Consider the following 25142-nt stretch of genomic DNA (forward strand, 5'->3'; position numbering starts at 1 on the left):
AAAAGAAAAAGAAAAACCAATATAAAACCTAGGTTAATAGGGAATTATAATTTTTATTAATTTATCCCATTTTACTTAATACCCTCCTGTATCTTTATAATCTGTCTTTCAGAGTAATAAAAACGAATCTCTGTAGCATTGAAAATTTTCAATAACTTTAGATAGAACTACTTCTTTATCATCTATCTCCTCTACCTTGTCAAACATTACTCTAGACTTATAATGAAACCTCATCAGTTTCTTTAACGTAAAGGTAGCCGCCTTGAACTTAATCTCAGTATCAAACCAAAAAAGTTCAAAATTGTCTGTTTAAAAGTTCAGATTGCCACTTCCCAGATAACAGGAAATCAGCCTCCTCTTATATTCCTCCCAAATTGGCCTAATTATATTATAGGTTCCATTAGGTTTTCTTCTCTTCAAGACATTCTGTCTTAGGCTTCAAGTGTGTCAGCTACATGGTATGATGCTGATGAATATTGGCTTAAGAATCAAAAGCCCAAGTTCCAAATCCATTCAGAAGCTGGAAGTATCACTGGTCTTTTGGACACTTAAAATATTGGTCTAAAGATGGAAAGAATATCACCTGCTTTGTCCATCCCAAAGGACATTGTTCTAAAGAATTTTTAATTAGTAGAGGTCAGGCATGGTGGCTCCTGCCTGTAACCCCAGCACTTTGGCAGGTGGAGGCAGGCGGATCACTTGAGGTCAGGAGTTCGAGTTCAGCCTGGCCAACAATGGTGAAACCCCGATTCTACCAAGAATACAAAAATTAGCTGGGCATGGTGGCAGGCACCTGTAGTCCCAGCTACTCAGGAGGCTGAGGCAGGAGAATCATGTAAATCCAGGAGGCGAAGGCTGCAATGAGTCAACATTGCATCACTGCACTCCAGCCTGGGCGACAGAGTGAGTGAGACTCCCTCTCAAAAAAAAAAAAAAAAGAATTTTTAAAGCAGTAGAAATTAAAACAAAGGCTAAGGCTAAGAATAGGTACCAGATACCACTTTTTCTGTTTCTATCATATCTAAGCTTGAATAAGTACCATGTCATGTGTCTTTACTACTGGCCCAATAAAGACCGGCACAAGAAGCCTGAAGGTAAATTGTTTCATTGTAAAGGCCCTGTCATAACTATCATTAATTAAATTAGGAGGGCACTGTGTTCAATTGCAGGTGGGGGGGTGGGGAGGGAATGAAGAAGATGGAAACAGAAGACCTGGGACCTGGCTCCTATCTTGGGCTTCATCAGTATCTTGTAATGAGAAAATGGGCAAATCAACATTTCTGGGGCTATTTCCTCATTTGTGAAATGAAGAGTTCGACCTATTGAGTTTTTGTGGACCCCATGAAAAGATAATTAGCACCAATTCCGTAAGTCATTCTTCAACAACGGGATGGAATGAAAAGGCAGCTTTTAGCCTATTCGTGATGATCAGTGATTGGTATCAAATATTAGCTTTTGGAATTGGATACTATCTTAATATTTAAATAATGCCATGTTAAGTTATAGCATTAGTGTGGCCCTCTAAAATATACAGTTCAAGGAAAACCAGAGCCTTCTTTGGAACTACTGGTTGTTGTAGTTCACTAGGAGATAGATTTCCTGTTTCAGCTTGACAGCACCCAAGACTTGGGCTAACAACATAGGGCTATGACAAAGTTACAAATTATTTTGCAATTCCTTTTATTGTACTCTGGAAATGGCTAAACTGAATCTTATTTCTATAGTTACTGATATACCAACCATGAGAGTTCATGATCAAATATTCTGCCCTAGGGGGGACTGTACCCTAACATTGGAAGAAAGAACTAGTGAAACCCCGTTATTAAGGAAATGAGCAGATACCCACTATAACAATAATTGAATTACAGTAGTCACCCCATCCAGATCAAAACCTCTGAGAAGTGAGTAGCAGTGGTGACTGGTTGCTGTACTTTATCAAATATAACATAGCACGAATTGAAGAGTACACAATTTTTATGTATTAAAAAAGAGAAAAGGGCTGGGCATGGTGGCTCACGCCTGTAATCCCAGCACTTTGGGAGGCCGAGGTGGGTGGATCACCTGAGGTCAGGAGTTCAAGACCAGCCTGGCCAACATGGTGAAACCTCGTCTCTATTAAAAATACAAAAATTAGCTGGTCATAGTGGCGGGCACTTTCAATCCCAGCTACTCGGGAGGCTGAGGCAGGACAATCACTTGAACCTCGGAGGCAGAGGTTGCAGTGAGCCGAGATCATGCCATTGCACTCCAGCCTGGGCAATAAGAGCGAAACCCCATCTCAAAAAGAAAAAAAGAAAAAAAGGAAAAAATACTGCTTTCAATGAATCCATACCATGTCATAGTATGTAAACTATACCTCAATTTCAGAGAAGTTAAAATGTGAATAAATGATTGGAGAATCAATGAAATATAATGTTTAATTGGTTTGGTCATCTACTTGCCTGGATACATTTATCAAAGTAGCTATATTTTTTCACTATCCATAATTATTTATACTTTTTAGTAATTTATTATTTTTTTTGAGATGGGAGTCTTGCTCTGTCACCCAGGCTAGAGTACAGTGGTACGATCGATCTCAGCTCACTGCAGCCTCCGCTTCCTGGGTTCAAGTGATTCTCCTGCTTCCCCCTCTTGAGTAGCTGGGACTACATGCACACGCCACCATGCCTGGCTAATTTGTTTTTGCACTTTTAGTAGAGATGGGGTTTTACCATGATGGCCAGGCTGGTCTCAAACTCCTGACCTCATGTGATCTGCCCACCTCGGCCTCTCATAGAAATCAACAAAAAAGAAAAAAAAAAGGTATTTTCTGCTGGCTATCATATCATTTCACAACACCTCTGTCTCAGCATTGATTGAGTGGTTTTTGCTTCTTCTTGTCCTTTTTTGGAGGGAGAGGTTTACTGTATTAGGCTAAAGAATATAATTCCTTAGGTAACAGCTAGCCCCTTATTCAGTGAATTCATAGCTAACTTCTTCCCAGCATGCTATGGGAGACATGTGACATCATCTTTCAGATGGAAAAATGGATTCCCTAGACATTTATCAGGCAAAGTTGCTGCCCTAGGGTTCTACTCAAATCCCGATTTGAATGTGAGTGTTTTATTGTCATCAATTCCATTGACTGGTTGCAGCTCTGTAATGGATACATGAGCCATTTCCTAATCATGACAGTACTGCTTATTAAGCAGTGAAGGATCCTAAAGCAGCAGCATGATAGGTGACAGGGCCACAAGTTAAATTAAATCCATGGTGCAAATGATTCTACAAATGACAACAAATAGATGTGTCAGCCTCACTGGTACCCAGTCTCTGAGGATAGTTCTGAAAAAGGTTGGCACTGGTACTGGGAAAGGAAACTTGCTGAGGTAACTTTAGGTCAAGGTTAACATACTGCTGGCATGGGGAGGAGAGTATCCCCCGCCCCAATTGAAGAAGTCTACTACTTTATTAATATCATACAGGCTGAAACCCTCCTAATTCAGTTACTACCATAACCTGACATGAGTAACTGACGCTACACATAATTTATAATCTACAAATGGGCCCAAGTGCTAGAGACTAAAGTTCACCACTAACTTAAAAACAATATCAGCAATATAACCAATAAAAACTTACTTTAAATGAATCATATAAGGGACAACATGTTATCGACCTGCAACAGTCAGACCTTCCTCATCTTTACAGAAAGTAGCTCAGAATACCAGTTGCAAAAAATGACATATTTTGGCCCTATTTAACTTATTTTCAAGTGGTTCCAAAAGAAGTAGTGAGGAAGCCTTTGGGAGCCCCAGGAAACCACCCCATGTGCCTAAAGGGAAACTTCATATTTGGTTCGCCAAGGAGGGTCTGGGATGCGTCTAGGGAAGGCAGGAGAAGGTCTCAATGGAAATGAATAAGGTATGGCTAGAAGAAGGCCACAGCAATGCCCCATGTTTGCCTCCTGTATTTCTGTGCCCAGACTGGACTTCCACCTCCCTTCTTTCCTGAATTGCCTCATCCCTCACAACTCTTTAGACACTAGGAGTGGGGACAATATTCTGAATCTGGCTCTAGTGCCATCAGCAGATCATGAGATGCTAAGTGAAATGAGAGTTTCCCTAACAGTGCCAAAGAATCAGACTTTCTGCCTGCAAGTGCCATGAGTAATCTCCAGGACATAGTGATCAATTTTTAGATACCTCAGACACAGTATTTCTTGTAATCACTAATCCCAACTCACAAGTGTCTACATGCCACCTCCTGCCATGGGCTCTGAATTCAACAATCTCCAATGTAGTTTTTGTAACATATCCTAGTATGAAAGGGGACTGCATAACTCTTTCTTCCCCAGTAATTTATACATAAACAAATTTAAATGGTGACACTTTGGAATGAGGGATATCATCTAAAAAGGAATTGCTAGACTCAGATCTCAGATCCTTGGATATTAATAACTAAGTTTCTAAAATATAGCTGCAACTTGGGGTAGAATGGCACATGGAGTGCACAAGAATGGGATAAAGACTTGGGATGATGCACCCAGACACAACAGTCATCCATATCCCTAGAAATATCACCCACTACAGAGCTCTGAGTATTCTAAGTGGTTTTAGCTAAACTGCTTTCTTTAGAATCTAACAAAGTGTTACAAAATAAGGTAAGTTCCCTGGCCCCAAGGAGACTTGTGACCCCTGGACTGTGCATTTTAAAAATGAACTTTCTTATTTTGAAATAATTTTAAATTTACAGAAAAATTGCAAAGATAATACATAACATTCTCCTGTACTCCTCACCCAGTTTCCCTTAATGTGAGCTTCTTACATTAGGATGGTAAATTTGTTATAATTAATTGGCTAATTAATCCTAGTCCATTACTATTAACTAAACATAACACTTTATTTAGATTGTATTAGTTTTCCCATTAATGTCCTTTTTTTCCCAGAATCTAATTGACATTTCATTTAATCATGTCGCTTTAGTTTCCTCTGGTCTGTGACAGTTTCCTAGTTCTAATTTTTTTTTCATGACCCTGACTCTTTTGATAGTAGTCAGACATTTTGGAGAATGTCTTTCGGTTTGGATTTCTCTGTAAGTTTCTCATGATTAGACTGGGGTTATGAGTTTGCGGGGATGGAAATAAATGAAGTGTCTTCTCAGTATATCATATGTGTGACTTAGTAACTTTGATCACCAGGTCAAAGTAGTTTGACAGGTTTCTCCATTGTAAAGTTACCCCACCTCCCCCTACCCGCTGACCCTTCCCATACTCCGTTCTTTGAAAGCTAGTCTTTAAGTTCAAGCCACACTCAACGGAAGAAGGAAATTAAGCTCTACCTTCTGGGGTGGAGTATTTACATACATAATTTGGAATTCTATAGTGTGGATTTTTCTCTTTTCATTCATTCATGCATTTATATCATTATATAATTATGTATTTATTTTGTGTTTTGGGCTATAATCCAATACTACATTATTTATTTTGTGGCTAAAATTGTTCATCTTTGGCCACTGAGAGCTTCTTTAGGTTACCTCCTGTGTCCCTTTAACATGCTCCCATTCTTTGGATTATAGCACTTCCTTACTTTCTTGTACCACAATGTTCTCCAGTTCATCTTGTATTCTCCATGCTCCAGCCCAATAATTAGCCATGTCCCTAAAACGTCCTGTTTTATTTCACTGTAGAATGGAATTAGAAACCCAGATCTGGGCACTAGGTGGGACTATGCAGGTTTGCTAAGCACCCAGACTGTTCCTATGCACGCTAAAGTTTGAAGACAACCACTGTGGAAAGTCAAGCAAAATAAACTAGAAATTATATATGATTAAAAGTTCTATAATCATTGTTTTAAAGAATTACTACTATTTTCTCAATGTTAGTGCAAGATTAACAGTTCCAAAATGTAGAGAACCCTCACAGTCTCATAGAGAGAAGAGAGAAAAAGTGACCGTGGTGAAATAATGATTCCTAAATAAAGTGGCAAGAATTCAGCACCTAAAAACTAGAATAAATTATATGTATTGAAAGTTTTCTCTGTTCCAAGCACTATGCTAAGTGCACAGTCTCAAACCTAATGCTGTAGGTATGATATCCTCCTTTTAAAAGACACAAAAATTAAGGCCTAAAAGACGAAATGTTTGCAAAAAGCAATACAGTCAGTAGGTGACAGAGCTCAGACACCACATCAAGGTCCATCTGATTCTCAAAGCAGAGGATTTTGGCATGACAACTCAGCTTTATTGAGGTATAACTGACAAATAAAAATTGTGTATATTTAAGGTTTACAGCATGCTCATATAAGCCTTTGTGCATATGTCTGCTGTTTCCACCAGAGTGCAAATGCCATGAGGGAGGAACAGCCTATACATTGTATATACTGTGTCTGTTCCATAGCAGGCATTCAGCAGATAATGTCTGAATAAATCTGACCCACTTTCTACATGATGAAAATGAGGACCATGAAATACAATATGTTTTCTCCCATTGTATAATTAGACTTGTGTTCCAAATTAGGTAAATAATTCCAACAATAAACATTCTATTGAAAGCAGACTTCTAAATTCACATACTTCATGCTTGGAAATGATGAAAACATGTATGAGTAAAAGTGTTCTGAGCGATAAATTTTAGTAAACAAAAAGTAAAGATAAGTCTCAAAGTAGAAAGCAAATCTTAAATCCAATCATCTTCTTCACTGCCAAGATTAAGATGAAACTGTGCTGGCAATGCTAGATCCTGATTAGCAGATAACAAACATTATTCTGAAACAGTTGTTCTGAAACAGATCCAAAAATGAGAATGCCACTTCAATTACATTTGCTAGATCAAAGGCTAGCACACCTTATCCTAAATGGGATTGTTTTAATGGCATGAACAAACTCAGATGACCAACTTTAAAGCACAAAGAATGAAATATAACAACAACATAATAAAAACCATTTTAAAGTCTATTATCTATCAGCCAACTTGGGAACAAGTTTTAAATCGGTTCTTCCCATAAATTAAATTTACTTTGTAATTTGCCGATCCATTCCTTTATTCATCCATCAAATATTTATTTGGCCTCTATTATGTGCCAGCACTGCTTTATATGCTAGGGACCATAGCTATGAACAAAACAGATGAGAAATGTTGCTCTCATGGAGCTAACGGTCCTGGCGGGGAGCGGGGAGTAACAATTAAAAAAAAAAAAATAGATGTCAAATGATGTCAGTGCTTGAAAGAAAAAAGTCACAGAAGGGACAAGAGGTTGCAATTTAAGGTAGGATACTTTCTCACTGAGAAAGTGAACCTGAGTGAAGACTTGAGAGTGGTGAAGGAACTCAAACATACTCATCTAGAAGAGGAGACAGCAAGTGCCAAAGTCATGAGGCAGGACATGTGCTGTCTGTGTATGTGAGGAGGCACAAGAAAGCCACAGCAAATGGGTGGAGTGTCATAGGAGATGTGGTAAAGAAATAACTATATATTGAGTGAAGATGTGGGATGAAGACAGATGAGGACTGTTCGTGCAGTACCTGGTGGGTGATTCTGAGCACTTTGGCCTTTACTGAGGGTGATGGGAAGCCCTTGCAAGTAAGAGACTTTAAAGGATCACTCTAATCTGCTGTTTTGAGAATCAACTATGGGGCAGGGGCCCAAAAATCATACAGATGAGAGGGTGCTGGTGGCTTGGATGTAAAGTGGTAACAAGTAGAAAGGTGGCTAGATTCTGAGTATATTTTCATATTAGAACCAACTATTGCAGATGGGGTGTGGGATATGAAAAAAAGAAGAGTCAGAGATGGCAAAAAGCTTTGGAGATCAGCAAACATGGTGGATGGACTTACTACTTATTGAGATCAGAGAGGTTGTAGTAAGTGTAGATATTTGGGGGAAGGGGTGCAAATTTGTCTGTTTAGTTTGAGAACCATATTTGATTCTAAGATAACATGTTGAGTAGGCAGTTAGCCATACAAGTCTGTAGTTCAGTGTAGCCCTCCAGGAACTACAAATATAAATTTGGAAGTTATTAGCATTTGAAGTATGAGAAGAGGAAAGCTCACTAGGGGAGCAATTGTAGGCAGAGCAGGGTTTCAAGAAATGAACAGTGGTTGTTGGATGGGGATGTCTTAAGAGAGGTTTTTTTTTTTTCCTTTCTAAAGGCATGTAGGCTAATGAGATGAGAATGATTCCATAGGAAGGAAAAGGTGATGCTGGAAGTACAGAAAATTTCTCAAGCAATTCTCTCACAGTTGAAGGAATTTCTTCTACTTGCTTCAAAGATTGCTGACATGCAGCATCCTGTCTCTGTGGGTGGGAAATGATATATAGAAGCACTGAGATGGATAAAAGGCCAGAGAGGTAGGCATTAAAAACATTGTTCACCATGATGGCCAGGTATGGTGGCTCATGTCTATAATCCTAGCACTTTGGGAGGCTGAGGTGGGCGGACTGCCTGAGCTCAGGATTCCGAGACCAGCCTGGGCAACATGGTGAGATTCTATCTCTACTAAATATATATATATGTGTGTGTGTGTGTGCATATATATATAATATATATATATATATGAGGGACATGGTGGCAAGCACCTGTAGTTCCAGCTACTTAGGAGGCTGAGGTACAAGAATCACTTGAACCTGGGAGGCAAAGGTTGCCATGAGCTGAGATTGCGCCACTTCACTCCAGCCTGGGCGACAGAGCAAGAATTTGTCTCCAAAAACAACAACAACAAAAAAAACATTGTTCACCCTGAGACTCAATGATAAAACTTAAGCAATATGAGAGTAGTAGAATATACAATGAATATATAAAACTCAAATAGCCTAGAAACTATATATCTGAAAACAGATCGAAACCTAGGATAATAAAGAACTCTCAAAGCTCAATAATAAAATAAAATAAAACATCCCATCAGAAAGTAAACCAATGACATGAAGAGAGATTTCACCAAAGAACATACATAAATAGAAAATAGGCACATAAAAAGATGTCCAATATCATGAGCCATTAAGGAAATGCAAATTAAAATCACAAGAAGTTATCACTACACACCTAGCAGAATGGCTAAAATAAAACATAGTAAAGGCCGGGTGCGGTGGCTGAAGCTTGTAATCCCAGCACTTTGGGAGGCCGAGACGGGCAGATCACGAGGTCAGGAGATCGAGACCATCCTGGCTAACACGGTGAAACCCTGTCTCTACTAAAAAAAATACAAAAAATCTAGCCGGGCGTGGTGGCGGGCGCCTGTAGTCCCAGCTACTCAGGAGGCTGAGGCAGGAGAATGGCGTAAACCCAGGAGGTGGAGCTTGCAGTGAGCTGAGATCCGGCCACTGCACTCCAGCCTGGGCAACAGAGCGAGACTCTGTCTCAAAAAAAAAAAAAAAAAAAAAAAAAAAACATAGTAAAAACACCAAGTGCTCATGAGAATGTAAAGAAACTGGATCTCTCAAACACTGTTGGTGAGAATGTAAGATGGTAATTTACACAATGACAAATTAGTTTGTCAGTGTGTTAAAAAACTACACATATACCATACAACCCAAGAATTGTACTCCCAGTGACTTACCCCACAGAAATGGAAATGTATGTCAATACAAAAACCTATTAAATGTTCATAACAGCTTTACTTGTAAAAGCCAAGAACTAGAAACAACACACATGTCTCTCAATAAGCAAATGGCTCAGCAAACCATGGTATATCCATACCATGCAATACTACTCAATACTACTCAGAAACAAAAATGAATGAACTATTGATATACATAACTTGGATTAATCTCAAGAGCATTATGATGACTCTAAAAAGCCAGTATCAAAAGGTTCCATATTATATTATTCCATTTATATAACATTCTTGCAATGGCAGAATTATAGAGATGGAAACAGATTAGTGATTGCTAAGGGTTAGGGATAGTTGAGGAAGATGGTAGGTGTGACTATTAAAGGGTAGCATGAGGGAAAACTTTGTGGTAATGTAATATGTCTGCTACTTGATTGCAGTGATGGTTACACAAATCTGTACAAGTGATAAAATGACATAGAACTATACATACAGACTGTACCAAGGTCAGTTTCCTAGTTTTGATCTCACAGTTATTTAAGATGTAACCATTGGGGGAAACTGAGTAAAGGCTACATGGGACCTCACTGTATTATCTTTGTAATTTTTTGTGAATCTATAATTATTTCCAAATAAGACGCTAAAAAAATGCATGCATGCATGCATGCATGAATGAATATGAAAGTTTTCCCTCTCCCCATTACATTATAGATATTACAATTCCAAACCCATTGTGTGTGCATTAAACAACTAAGCAAATGAGTTATTAATACATTGATGTTATTGGGTGCTGGAATTCTCATTGTGGAAAAACATCTATAAGGAATTTTTACATATCTACAAATATAGAATGGCTGGAGGAGTGCTGAGGGATTGGATTGGAATTGGAGATCAGCATAATGAATTAGTTATTTCGCATATATGTCTACATGTATACATATGTTTACATGTCTACATATAGACATATATAGAATTTGTATGCATGTATACATATATGTGATTTTTTTTTTTCCTAGCTCTATTGCTGAAAGATCCAGAAGTAATGACATTCTGGTAGCAATGAGCATATTCTAGCTCCCAGATCTCGGCTTCTAAATATTACTCCTAACTAAAAGTAACCAAATGCCCACTGACAGATCACTGTATAAAGAAAATGTGGTAGCCGGGCGTGGTGGCTCAAGCCTGTAATCCCAGCACTTTGGGAGGCCGAGACGGGCGGATCACGAGGTCAGGAGATCGAGACCATCCTGGCTAACACGGTGAAACCCCGTCTCTACTAAAAAAAATACAAAAAATCTAGCCGGGCGTGGTGGCGGGCACCTGTAGTCCCAGCTACTCGGGAGGCTGAGGCAGGAGAATGGCCTAAACCTGGGAGGCAGAGTTTGCAGTGAGCTGAGATCCGGCCACTGCACTCCAGCCTGGGCGACAGAGCGAGACTTCATCTCAAAAAAAAAAAAAAAAAAAAAAATGTGGTATATACACATAATATAGTTTAGCTGTTTCCCCACCCAAATCTTGAATTGTATCTCCCAGAATTCCCATGTGTTGTGGGAGGGGCCCGGGTAGGTAATTGAATCATGGGGGCCAGTCTTTCCTGTGCTATTCTTACGATAGTGAATAAATCTCATGAGATCTGACGGGTTTATCAGGGGTTTCCGTTTTGCTTCTTCCTCATTTTCTCTTGCTGCCACCATGTAAGAAGTGCCTTTCACCTCCCGCCTGATTCTAAGGCCTTGCCAGCCATGTGGAACTGTAAGTCCAATTAAACCTCTTTTTCTTCCCAGTCTCAGGTATGTCTCTATCAGCAGCGTGAAAACGACTAATACAGTAAATTGGTACCAGCAGAGTGGAGCACTGCTGAAAAGATACCCGAAAATGTGGAAGTGACTTTGGAACTGGGTACCAGGCAGAGGTCGGGACAGTTTGGAGGGCTCAGAAGAAGACAGAAAAATGTGGGAAAGTTTGGAACTTCCTAGAGATTTGTTGAATGGCTTTGACAAAAAATGCTCATAGTGATATGAACAATAAGGTCCAGACTGAGGTGGTCTCAGATGGAGAGGAGGAACTTGTTGGGAACTGGAGCAAAGGTGACTCTTGCTATGTCTTAGCAAAGAAACTGGCAGCATTTTGCCCCTGCCCTAGAGATTTGTGGAACTTTGAACTTGAGAAAGATGATTTAGGGTATCTGGCGGAAGAAATTTCTAGGCAGCAAAGCATCCAAGAGGTGACTTGGGTTCTGTTAAAAGTATTCCATTTTAAAAGGAAAACAGAGCATAAAAGTTTGGAAATTTTACAGCCTAATGATGTAGTGAAAAAGAAAAACCCATTTTCTGAGGAAAAATTCAAGCTGGCTTCAGAAATTTGCATAAGTAACAAGGAGCCAAACGTTAATCCCCAAGACAATGAGGAAAATGTCTCCTGGGCATGTCATGGGTTTCCATTGGCAGCCCCTACCCACTCCTATCACAGACCTGGAAGCCCAGAAGGAAAAAATGGTTTCGTGGGCTGGGCCCAGGGTCCCCATGCTGTGTGCAGCCTAGGGACGTGGTGCCCTGAATCCCAGTCACTCCAGCCATTGCTAAAAGGGGCTAAGGTACAGCTTGGCCCATGGTTTCAAGTGATTTTATGTTACTACATTTTAAAATTTCTCTACAATGAACATATACTATTTTTAAAAAGTAAAATGAATAAAATAAAACCAACAATGACTAAGCGGACACAAAGGAAAAAAGCTGGAAGGGAAATAAAGGCCAGCCGTGCTTTGTGATTGCATGATGGTATCATGGATGATATATTTCTTTCCCTATTTCTAACCCTGTGATTTGACTAAGATGTGACTTCTTCCTCTTACCCCTTTCTTTAAAACTTTTGCATCTGCTGCTCTTAAGGTATATTTAGTATCTTTTTAGCATTAAGTGACACCACTTGTTTAGCATCTAGGGTTATTTTCCTGCTGCCCAGGACTGAATCTTTACCCAATGGCTACCTCTGGTAACAATTTCCAGCTATGGAGCAGTTCCACAGAATTTTCACCCCTGCCTTGTGCTGTCCCATTCCTGCTCTCCTTGAATAGCATATAGTCTAGAGTAAAGAGAAGTAAAGAGGAGTATTCTCGTGGAGTGGGAAGGTATATCTGGATGTCTTTTCTTTTGTAAAACCTTTTAAAACACTATCACCATCCATTAGCTTCCTCCACACTTTCTCTGTAATTAGGCAAAGTGATGTTATCTATAACCTTCTAGAACAAAGCTTTGTACAAATCAAATCCTTCCTACTTGTCAAGACGATAAATCCTAGCTCGGCAGAATCCTATAGAAACAGGGCTTTCAAAGACAGTCCAGCACAAGGGGAAGTGAACCTAGCTCTCCAACCCACAGAATATTACTAATTAGATGCCACTTTCCGAGTTCCTAACAAAGGAATTTTTAATTGCTAGCAATGTACATAATTCAGGGATGCAGATTTCAAATATACATCAAAAAGGTAGGCAAATTTGGGCAAATTTTTTTAATTGCCAACATACTTACAGTTTTTTCATTATTTTCAAAAGCTTCTCTTGCTTCTTCAAATGTACAGAATTCTTCTTTGCACTCACGCTCAATGTTGCCCTGTCTTATTTCTTCAAAAAACCCATTAGCTCTTGGGTAGCGTTTTAATACGGAATTGGCTTTTTCTCCCGTGAGGAAAACTAAAAAGAAATATAATAAGAAGTATAAAAATGTAATAAAAAACCTATGTGGGAAGTTGATATACCAGATGAAAACTAAACATAGCCAACATCCTAAGCCTCTTTCTGTGAGTCAGCAATGAAGTAACACTTAGCTCCAAACCACTGTATCTGCTATCTTCCTCATCATGTGAGTATGTCCTTTCAATAGCAGTTGCCCTGGGCAGGGACAGTGACATAACTAACTATGTTATATTCAGACTTTAGCACATTCCTGCAAACCATGGGTGTTTAAATATAGTAATAATGATAGCACTACTTATACTCATTACTGTAAGTAGATACCCCAAGGCATTCTGCTGACGGACAGCAGCAGCCAAATCAAATCCAGTCTCTAGATTATCAGTCTTTGTCCCTCTACCTAAAAATAAATAACACTTCAGTTGACCTAGTAATATAAACCCAGAGAGCTCTTACTTGTGTGAAAAGAATAGGTTTAAAAAAAAAAAATTGAGAAGTTAAATTTGGCCATGATTCATTCTATGGAAATCCTAATAATAATTTTGTTCTAAATGTACTGGAGTTAAATATAGTGTGATGCTTTAACACATTCAACCTCATTTCACTGTCCTTTAGAAAAAGAAAATTCTTCTGCATGATTTACAGAGGCATTTCAATATAAACATTCAAAATACATTTATGAAACCATGTAAAATAATAAGATTATTTTATTTTAATAATAAAATATAAAAATAAAAATAAGATTTTTTATTTTTAAATATAAATACATTTTAAGTTCAATTTCAATTACATTTTTCTAAAAGAATGTTGCTTGTTTGGAGAGACATATATAATGTCACCAGAATTTCATCTCTGTTAACGCAAGAGATTAGAACATTTCCTAATTTATAGAATTTTGACATGAGAAAAGGCATATTACAGATCTTTCAAGATGCTAAAAAAGTCTACATTTTCTGAAAAACATTTTGAAGGAAATGAAAAACTTTAAAAGAGTTACGTGCTCTTTTAAAAATGACAATGACAGCCAGCAATGGAGTAAAGTTTTGCTTTGTTATAGAAATGAGTATTTTACTTTATAGGATATATGGACTTATTATTTAGGATTCTTTAAAGTATCCAAATTGATACCAGCTAGATGGCACTTATACCAGGGTGAAAACCATGATAGGCCTTCAATGAGTATTTCCTTCTGTACCTCATAAAGGGTTGCCTTTATGACCCTTTATGAGGTACAGAAGGCAGGAAATTCAGAGAATAGATTATGATTATGGAATATGAACTCACAGATTCATAGAATATCATTAGAATAAACTTTAGAAAATACAAATTGTGGTAAGTGTAATGAAGGAAAGCAAAAGGTTACTGTTAAGTTGGAGAATAATAGTAAAATTTTCTAACAATGCTTCTTGCCTTTTAGCTGCATCAGAATCCCTGAAGGACTATCACACAGACTGCTGGGTCCCACTCCAGACTTTCTGATGCCATAGATCTGAGGTAGGGCTATAAAATTACATTTCTACTCAGTTTCCAGGAAATGCTGCTGCTGCTGCTCCCATTACCACAGTTTGAGAATCACTACCCTAATGAGAGTTCCTTGGAAACATTCTGAGGAAGTATTTATGGAATGCTAGGGTTAACAAATTTAAAGAGATCTTTCACTGAATGACTTTTTAGGGTCCTTAATATATATTTAGTATAAACAGTCATGCATCACTTAATGTGGATCCATTCTGAGAAATACGTTAGGCTGTTTCATCATTGTGCAAACAGGACGGAGTGTATTGTCGCAAACCTAGATGGCATAGCTTACTAGTCACCTAGGCTATATGATATAGCCTGTTGGTCCTAGGCTATAAATCTATTCAGCTTGTTACTATACTGAATACTATAGGCAATTATAACAATGGTAAGTATTTGTATATCTAAACATTGAAAAGGTACAGGAAAAATATGATATAAAAGATAAAAAATGGTACTGTACAGGGCACTTACCATAAAAGGAGTTTGCAGGGCACTTATCATAAATGGAGCTAACAGGATTGAAAGTTGGCCTGAGTGAGTGGTGAGTGAATGTGAAGGCCTAGGACATTACTGTACACTACTGTAGACTTTATCAACACTGTCCACTTAGGCTACATTAAATATATAAAAATATATTTCTTAAAAAAAAATATTTTGGTTGGGAGCGGTGGCTCATGCCTGTAATCCCAGCACTTTGGGAGGCTGAGGTGGGAGGATTGCTTGAGCCCAGGAGTTCGAGACCAGCCGGCAACACAGTGAGACCTCATCTCAAAAAAATTAAAATTAAATTAAATTTAAAAATAAAAAATAAAATATAAAATGAAATGAAAGTAAAAAGGAAAATGTTTTTCCTTTTTCAGTAATAAATTAACCTTAGCTTCCTATAACGTTTTTACTTTATACTCTTTTTAAATTTTTAACTTTTTAACTCTTTAGTAATAACACAACTTAAAACACACATTGTACAGCTGTACAGAAATATTTTATTTCTTTATATCCTTATTCTATAAGCCTTTTTCCTATTTAAAAATTTTATTTTATTTTTTTTACTTTTTAAACTTTTTTGTTAAAAATTAAGACACAAGCACACACATTAGTCTAGGCCTCCACAGGGTCAGGATCATCAGTATCACTGTCTTCCACATCCACATCTTATCCCACTTGAAGGTCTTCGGGGACAATAACATGCATGGAGCTGTCATCTGCTATTATTAACAATGCTTTCTTCTGTACTACCTCCAGAAGAACTTGCTTGAAGCTATTTTATAGTTAATTTTTTTCATAAGTAGAAGGAGTTTACTCCAGAATGACTATAAATAGTAAATACATTATTAGCCAGCATCATAGTCATTTGTTATCATTTTCAAGTATTATGTACAATATATAATTGTATGTACTATACTTTTATATGACTAGCAGTGCAGGTTTGTTTACTCCAGTATTGCCACAAACATGTGAGTAATGTGTTATACTGTGATGCTATGATGTCACTAGGCAATAGAAACTTTTCAGCTCCTAATCTTTTTTTTTTTTTTTTTTTGAGACGGAGTCTTGCTCTGCCGCCCAGGCTGGAGTGCAGTGGCCGGATCTCAGCTCACTGCAAGCTCCGCCTGCCGGGTTCACGCCATTCTCCTGTCTCAGCCTCCCGAGTAGCTGGGACTACAGGCGCCCGCCTCGTCGCCCGGCTAGTTTTTTGTATTTTCTATTAGAGACGGGGTTTCACTGTATTAGCCAGGATGGTCTCGATCTCCTGACCTCGTGATCCGCCGGTCTCGGCCTCCCAACAGCTCCTAATCTTATGGGACCATCATTGTATACGCGGTCTATTGTTGACTGAAACATCATTATGCATGCATGTATTTGTAAGTCTCCTGAAACGGAACATGATACATGCATTTGTGATATTTGACTACAGTACCCTTTTTCAAGAGATATTTTACTGACTTAACAACTTCCTAGTCATTGGTCTTATTTATACCCTCATAAGTCTCCTTCCTCCATGTAACAGGCCAACTAATACATGAAGAAAGACAGTAAATGGTTTCCCGTGGGACTTCTCTTTTCCAGAATAAACATGTCTTGTTTCTTCATCTGTTTGCCATAGAAAATGGATTTGAGTCTGCATCATCTTCCTCTGAAAATACAGTGACCTATGCTGAGTGCAATACTTTGTGTTTGGTCTGACAAGTGCAAAACTGATCAGGATTATCGGCTTCCTTGTTTTAAAGACAATACATATGTTAATGTGGTCTAAGACATCCCTGGGTTTTGAATCAGTTTTTCTGAGGATAAATCAAATAATCAACATTAATGTATTTTGAACTTTTAAGAGAAAAAAGCTAAATGCTTCTAAGAGACAATTATTTTCTTATAAGCTATCCAACTCAAAAAGGTGAGTCAAAGCAAGCCACTAACTCCAGTAACTGGAAAGCAGTCTAATTTAGAAGAATAAGCAATTGGAAGGTAATATAGCAGGACACAAAGCTTCTAATCCAAGTCAAATCAAATTACCAAGCATTCCATAATCATCTTCTATGTATTTCTTGTACTGGGCAGCAAGGTAATATAATACTGAGAACTCTACATGGATTCAGCTGGCAAGTAGATTTTATCTCACTTGCCAAATCCAGTCCATTAGAAGATATCACTTAAAGTAAGAATATGACCTGTAGAAAAGATACTATTATAGATTAGTTATGTCTGCCACATATTAGGGAACAGGAAGTAGTGACAGAGAATTTGCCAGTGCTCATCGAAGTATTTGGAAGCCTAATGGACCCTAAATGATGATACCAGAACTAGATTATTTTCTTTTTTGCCCATGACACAGCCCTCAGGAGATCCTGAGAACATGTGCCCCTAAAATTAGAATTTTTTAAAATGTGAAAACAAAATAAAGGAGAAGGTGGCAGCTTTGATCTCTAGGATGAAATCAGACTATCTCCTCTATAAACATGGGGCAATTTCCAGGCTGCAAGGTCTTGCATTAGGACATTTAACTAAAGCCATGATGTTTGAAACTAAAGTTGATCACTTCCTTAAATTGAGTGATCACTTCCTTAATTGCCTCTTTCTCCTTAAATTGTGTGGAGTTAAATTACAGCTATCAGGAATCATGTGCATGCCTTAATGAAGGATTACATGATGTGACAAGTGTACAGAATGTAAATGTGCCTTGAGAACACAATACTAGGGTGTTATTTAAAACATGAAGTTTTCGCATTAAAGGAAATAAAGAAAAAACTAAACTTTTTTTCTTCAGATTCAGTTAGGAAACACTCTTATTAAATATTGCAAATCTAAGGCATATTTACACATACATACACACAAAATAAGTATATTTATTCAAAAAATGTAACCACTTTTTCATAATTTCAAAATAAATAAGCTCTCATCCATGCTTTCTCTTCAAAAGAAAGTAATAAAAATAAATGAAGTAAGTGGATGCAACAAGTCACAAAGATGAGTAGCAGATAACCTCTGCCCTCAAGGTTCTTCAGTGCAAGAGGTAATAGAGATACAATAAAAGAGATACACAAAGAGTTCTATTGTAAGACTGAACATGATGGATGTTCAAGGTCAGAAGACAGGCATATTTCTGGTGGGTGTGTGAGTTTGTGGTTTGGATGCCCTTATTTATTTATTTATTTATTTTTGAGATAGAGTTTTGCTCTGTAGCCCAGGCTAGAGTGCAGTGATGCGATCTTGGCTCACTGCAACCTCTGCCTCCTGGGCTCAAGCGACCCTTCCACCTCAGTCTCCTGAGTAGCTGGGACTACAGGTGTGTGCCATCACATTCGACTTTTCTTTTCTTTTCTTTTTTTGGCATAGACGGGGTTCTTCCATGTTGCCCACGCTGGTCTCAAACTCTGGGCTCAAGCCATCTTCCCACCTTGGCCTCCCAAAGTGCTGAGATTACAGGCATGAGCCACAGCACCTGGCCATAGGTGCCCTATTTTTGATATAAAACTATACACCAGCAACAGTAGCAAGAACATCAAGAACAGAGAATGAGGACTTTCTACAAATGAACCTAGCATTCCATATCTCTTCTTCAATGCAAGAGTCAGGGCCTCTCCTCTAGACCTATTGTGCAACCCTGGAGTTATTGGATTTCTCATGGGAACAAGGTTCGTCAGAAAAGGAATAAAGACATTATGGCATTGCTGGGGGGAGCCTTGTGGTTGTTTTGAGTAATGAATTTAATCTTATTGATATCCTAAGCCTGTTAAGTAGTGTGCACTAGTTAGAAAAAGGGTTGTCAGAACAAATAGTTATGTGAAGAAAACAAAAACCTAAGTGTCACTTATGTATCTGTAAAACTGAAAAAATAGCACCAATCTCAAGTTGTAAGTTATAAATGAGTACTTTGCTCAGGGCTTGAAAAAGAACAAATTTACAATAAGTAGTAGTATGACTCACTGTCACTACCATTGTGGCAGTTATTCCATGAAAGAAAAAAATTGATATTTATCAAGTTGATAATAAAAATACACTTAGAAAATATAGAATAAATAGGATTAACTTGCCGTAGTCTGTCTCCTTAACTTCAGGAATGCCTGGGAGTTTGGTCTCCTTGGTCAAGTCTGGTATGAAATGTAGTAGCTTTACAAAGTGCTATTTAATGTCTCAAATTCGCTTGGAGGCACACTGTAGTAGCTTGTCTGAACTATTTTTGGAAAACATATAGGCTGATTGCACCTGACTAATTGATTACATAGTCTAGTTTCAGCTACATGACCAGTGGGATATCAAACATCTTCTGTAAATGTGTGCCTTAGCTCCCAATACCAAGGTTATCTTGCACATATCTTGGTGGTTCACAATTAGAAGACAAATGTGTCCTGTGCAACTAAAAATGGCCTTGTGAGTGATCTCTCTCCTGCTGTACCATACCTTGAGTTATTATTAAAGCCTTACGAGAATATACCCCGTCGAATCTTATAAGTCCTTTCAGTTAACCAATGCTGTATAGTTGCTACAATATACTTTTATGATTCATAAATATTTTGGACATATCATGAGATTTTAAAATTTCAGAACTTCTTCTCAAGAAATGGTCCAGAAATGGTCCTTATTATAAGAACTTGATACTTGTAACACATTTGTGAGGAAACAGCCTTTGCCATAATGTATATGCTTGCTTTTATTAACTTCAACTTTGGTCAAATATATGTTGATAGCTTATCATTACTGAAATTTTAACAACAGACCACAAAGAAGCTCTTAGAAAGGATAGATTATGAAAGAAAAATTACATACATGACAGGTATGTATGTTTAGATAATCATAAGTAACTATAACAAAATATGCTTTATTGAATTTTAGGTTGACAGTTTGGGTGGCTATTCAATATTTTACATAATCACTACAGATATGAATGACAGTAATACGTCATTTACGCAGAAATGCAAAAGTTGCTCAAATAAACCCATTCTAATGAACTTAGACACAAGAGACAACCAAGGTCATGCATTACAACTCACCTGATGCTTTATCTACAGGGGAACCTCAACTTCTTACACTAATCAAAGGTCAGTTTCCTCTATGCATGTGAAGGAGCCTGGCTCCTGAGACTTCAAAGCCTCATTGCACATGAAAACTGGAAAGCAGAAGGGACAGGGTGGGTTGAACTAGATCAACATACTGAAAGCAAACAGAAGTGAAAGCTAATTAATCTGAAGGCAAGGGAGAAGAGAGTCAGAAGGTTCTTTGGGGGTTAGAGTAGGATCTAAACCCCAGCACACTGACAGCTCTCAAGGCTATTGACATCAATGATTATGTTTATCATGGTGAATGTGAGTCACCAATAAAGGACTATATGATGTTCAGGATAATGTTCAAGGAGGCAGTAAATTATATAATCTAATTTAGAACTATTTCTATAAAAATATGGTTTTTAAAAATCTTTTAAAAAGGTAAGCATCTGTAATCTGCAAAATATATTTGCTCAAATGGAAAATTTCTTCCCAGTGTTGTATAAATGTTGGTGTACCAGAGACTAAATCTACAGAGTCCACAAACTAACCAGGAAGCTGATTCCTTTTCTGAATAAATCTCTAGTAATCTGGTTTAACTATAAATTTCTCCTACAAGACTGTAGAACATGCAAAGCTCTCTGCTTATTCAAGCCTTCTGTTTGTCACATGAAAGCTGCCTTTTGAGATATGCTGTTGAAGTCTAAGAGAGCCAATATCTATTAACCATTTTCACCAACCCTGTATTGAGGCAAGTGAAAATATAGGATAAGGAAAAAGTGCGGTATGGTAAAAAGGCCCTGAATTTGTAGTCAGGATATACGAATTCCTGTTGCAGTTCTGGCAGTAAACGGGCTCCCTGATACTACATTTGTTGCTTAATTTATCTGAACGTGTTTCCTAATTGATGAAGCAAAGTGTTGGATATGATTTCTTAAGTACTTTCAGTTGTAACTATAAACAGTTCTAGGCCGGGCGCAGTGGCTCAAGCCTGTAATCCCAGCACTTTGGGAGGCCGAGACGGGTAGATCACGAGGTCAGGAGATCAAGACCATTCTGGCTGGCTAACACGGTGAAACCCTGTCTCTACTAAAAAATACAAAAAAACTAAAAAAAAAAAACTAGCCGGGCGAGGTGGTGGGCGCCTGTAGTCCCAGCTACTCGGGAGGCTGAGGCAGGAGAATGGAGTAAACCCAGGAGGCAGAGCTTGCAGTGAGCTGAGATCCGGCCACTGCACACCAGCCTGGGCAACAGAGCGAGACTCCGTCTCAAAAAAAAAAAAAAAGAGTTCCAATAATCGGAAAGAATTTCAGAAAGTGGGAGTAGTGTATTGGATCCAAATCCCTTTGGGATATTAATACACAATTTTCCAGCCAAGCAATCACCATACCCCAAACCAACAATAGACAAACAGACCCACCCCACCCAATCCTGTGCTTAGCTTTATTTTTAAAAAATCTTATGAAGTGTCAAACTCATAATTCTTTGTTTTCTTGCTCATAAGTCATTTTGATACTATTATTCAGTTGTGCCTGCAAATAATGCCTTCAAGTTTTTTTTTTTTTTCCTGCTAAAGTAAGTGTTAAATAGGTACTTATCACAGACTGATGGAAACAACTTTTCCTAGGAAATCAAAGTCTCACACTCTGAAGTGACATTTCACTTACTAAAAAACAAAATTAGGCAAACTAAAAAGACACTATTTAAATCATCCTCCTATTTTTACTTAGGAAGGTGGAAATACGTACAATGTCCCAATTTATTTCACCATTGTTAAACTATTTCTGGAAATTAAAAGTTAATTTTTCATAGCTGATATGTTTATAATAATTCAGAATTTATTGTATGGTGATGCCCATGTGCCCAACCAGTTTTGCAAACTTATAGTTTAGTATAGCATATAGTATATGTTTACACAGGAATGAGGGAACTGAAACCCATTCAAAAGCTCATATATTTAAAAAATAATTGGAAGTTGCAGGATTGCGCTAGTGGGAGTGGTAAGTCTAAGAGACTGAGAGAAAAAAATGATTATTAATATATTTAATACCTAAAATCTACCCACTAAGGACCATATAGTAGTTATGATCATTACCTAAAACTTAAACAAATCTGTAGTACCAGAGGCATACAATGAAATACCAGATAACAGGTAGGTTTCCTGGGAAAAGTGTGGATAATGTACCAGAAATGGATTTCTATATGAGAGATGACAAAAGAGGTAATGTGTGTCTATAAAAGTCAGTATTCTTTAAAAATAAAACAAACATGGTTCACACCAGAGTGACACTAACTATCTCAGTATGGTATTCGTAAAAGCCAAATTTCAGGGCATACATTCAGATGTCTCTCATCTAATGATTTCATGCTTTGTAAGGAAAAAGGACATAGAGAGAAATGGCACAATATATTCTCCCACAGAGGAAGGCAAAAGGCAAAGTTTTCTTTGAAGGGGTTTTAAAATTTATAACTACTTCTTATCAAAAAGAATTCTTCATGAAATGGCAGATTACAGCAATCAAATTAATAGCAATTATGCAAATTGATTTAAAGGTATGGTATTCTAATACATATTTCTGAACCAAGAGCAATGCCTTACCCACAAGAAACAAACAAATATGGAATTGTTAGTCTAATTTGGCATGATTAAGCACACAATCAGGTGGAATCACCAAAACAGGAGAATTCCAAAGACAGCTAGTTCTACTCTTACTGGTGCCTCAATTGTACCAGCAGCAATATCAGTAGTCTTGATGTTTGTGGTTGTTACAACCATAAGATTTCCTTTCTAGTTTATGGACCCTATCTACACTGATTACATTCTATCTCATATAGAAGACTATGGCAATAGCTGTGACTAATAATCACCATTTAATAGAAAATAAAGACAGGTAGATAAAACTCATAAGATGAACTATAGCTTGTAGTGCATAATTTTATGTTGTAATGATTGCTTTACAACTCATCAGTATAGACTGTAGGATAGGTATTCTATGTGATAGTTGTAATCTAGACTCTAGGAGTGGATAACTGTCCTAGTAGGACACATACTACATTTAACCAAAAAGCCACATTTCAAAGGTAGCTACTACAAAAGCATCTGGCTATATTTCTCTCCAGCTCACAATAGAGCATAATGGATTTAAGAAATGGAGTTTCGGCCGGGCGCGGTGGCTTAAGCCTGTAATTCCAGCACTTTGGGAGGCCGAGACGGGCGGATCACAAGGTCAGGAGATCGAGACCATCCTGGCGGTCAGGAGATCGAGACCATCCTGGCTAACACGGTGAAACCCCGTCTCTACTAAAAATACAAAAAAAAAAAACTAGCCGGGCGAGGTGGCGGGCGCCTGTAGTCCCAGCTACTCCGGAGGCTGAGGCAGGAGAATGGCATAAACCCGGGAGGCGGAGCTTGCAGTGAGCTGAGATCCGGCCACTGCACTCCAGCCTGGGCGACAGAGCAAGACTCCATCTCAAAAAAAAAAAAAAAAAGAAATGGAGTTTCATTGATGAGTTTAGTGCTTCTGTTAGTAAGCACTAACATGAATTTCACAAATGACTTTTCACTGGTGAAAGAAATGTTGTTTTTATGTGAATTTGCTCCAGAAATGACAGCAGCAGTCAAGGGTTTGCCTAAACACAGTATAAAAATCTAAAGCCTCTGCAGTTTGTATTAGGAATGGTGGCCAAGACTTGATTCCTAAAAGGTCTCATGTTTAGCTGATGATGTGAAGGATTCTTGATTGCTTTAATCTAACTAGATGGGTTAGCTGAATACCACTGCTAGAATGCTGTCACATATGCCTTAGATGAACTTTTTATCTAAGATACTGTGGGAGATCCTAAATGAGGAAAGAAATAGGATTTCATAGAGTTTATATAATAAGTTATATGGCAGAACTGTGCCATCTCGTTGATAAATGTCTGTGTATAGCAAAATTCGGCCTAAGACTTAGTTGTAACCTGGTAGTCAAATTGTGGGGAGCTTAGACCTCACATGCCTTTAACTATTGGCAGCTACTGACATTTGCCAAAAAGAATGTAGTAATTGTAAAAGCCAAATTGATTTTGATTATATTCAATAAACTCTTGCTATTGATTCTACATGTACATCAATCCCAAAAGAGGTGGTGGGCTGATGCGTAGAATTCTGGAATCTCATTTGTTTCCAAACTGGACTGTTAACCACCCATAAAATCAGCACATTTTTATTTAGTTTATTTTTTTGAGACAGAGTCTCACTCTGTCACCTAGGCTGGAGTGCAGGGGTGTGATCTCGGCTCACTGCAACCTCTGCCTCCTGGGTTCAAGCCATTCTCCTGCTTCAGCCTCCCGAGCAGCTGGGACTACTACAGGGTGCACCACCGTGCCCGGGTAATTTTTGTATTTTCAGTAGAGACAGGGCTTCGCCATGTTGGCCAGGCTGGTGGTCTCGAACTCCTGGCTTCAGATGATCCACTCGCCTCGGCCTCCCAAAGTGCTGGGATTACAGGTGTGAGCCACCGCATCTGGCTGTGACACATTTTTAATTAATTCATTTATATATATATATACGAGCTAGATGCTTTAAGAAGCCTCTGAACTCAATGCATACTGCATTTCTATTGGTTGAAGTACATGAAATTACAGTTTTTGAAGGCCAAAATCATGACCTCCAGCCATTTCACATGGTTCAACCTAATACGTGGAGTGTAGGTTCATATGGTTCAACCTAAAACATAGGCCACATTGGAAACACTGGAAGAATTATATACTTCAAAACCATGAAATAGAGAGTGAATGATTTGTCACCATCAGAGAAGCACATAATAGTAGCTATTCCACTAGTTCTTCTATCACTTTCTTTCCTATCTGTTCACACATTAATACAGCCTCAAAATGTGGATGGTAATTAATGTTCATGAGTCGCAGATTTTCAGAACTGAAAGAGATCTGGT

At 38.1% G+C, this 25142-nt stretch overlaps 1 protein-coding gene across 2 annotated transcripts in view; it reads right to left on the minus strand.

Annotated features, from left to right (window-relative positions):
- Positions 1-25142, minus strand: part of PRRG1 (proline rich and Gla domain 1) — a 112846-nt gene that overhangs the window by 16946 nt on the left and 70758 nt on the right. For both annotated transcript variants that reach the window (XM_023202673.1, XM_023202672.1), the window contains exon 3: positions 13050-13210. In XM_023202673.1, coding sequence (XP_023058441.1) covers positions 13050-13210 — 161 coding nt within the window. The remainder of the gene's footprint in view (positions 1-13049; positions 13211-25142) is intronic.

The sequence above is a fragment of the Piliocolobus tephrosceles genome, chromosome 12 (genome assembly GCF_002776525.5).
Source record: "Piliocolobus tephrosceles isolate RC106 chromosome 12, ASM277652v3, whole genome shotgun sequence".
Taxonomy (NCBI): Eukaryota; Metazoa; Chordata; class Mammalia; order Primates; family Cercopithecidae; genus Piliocolobus; species Piliocolobus tephrosceles.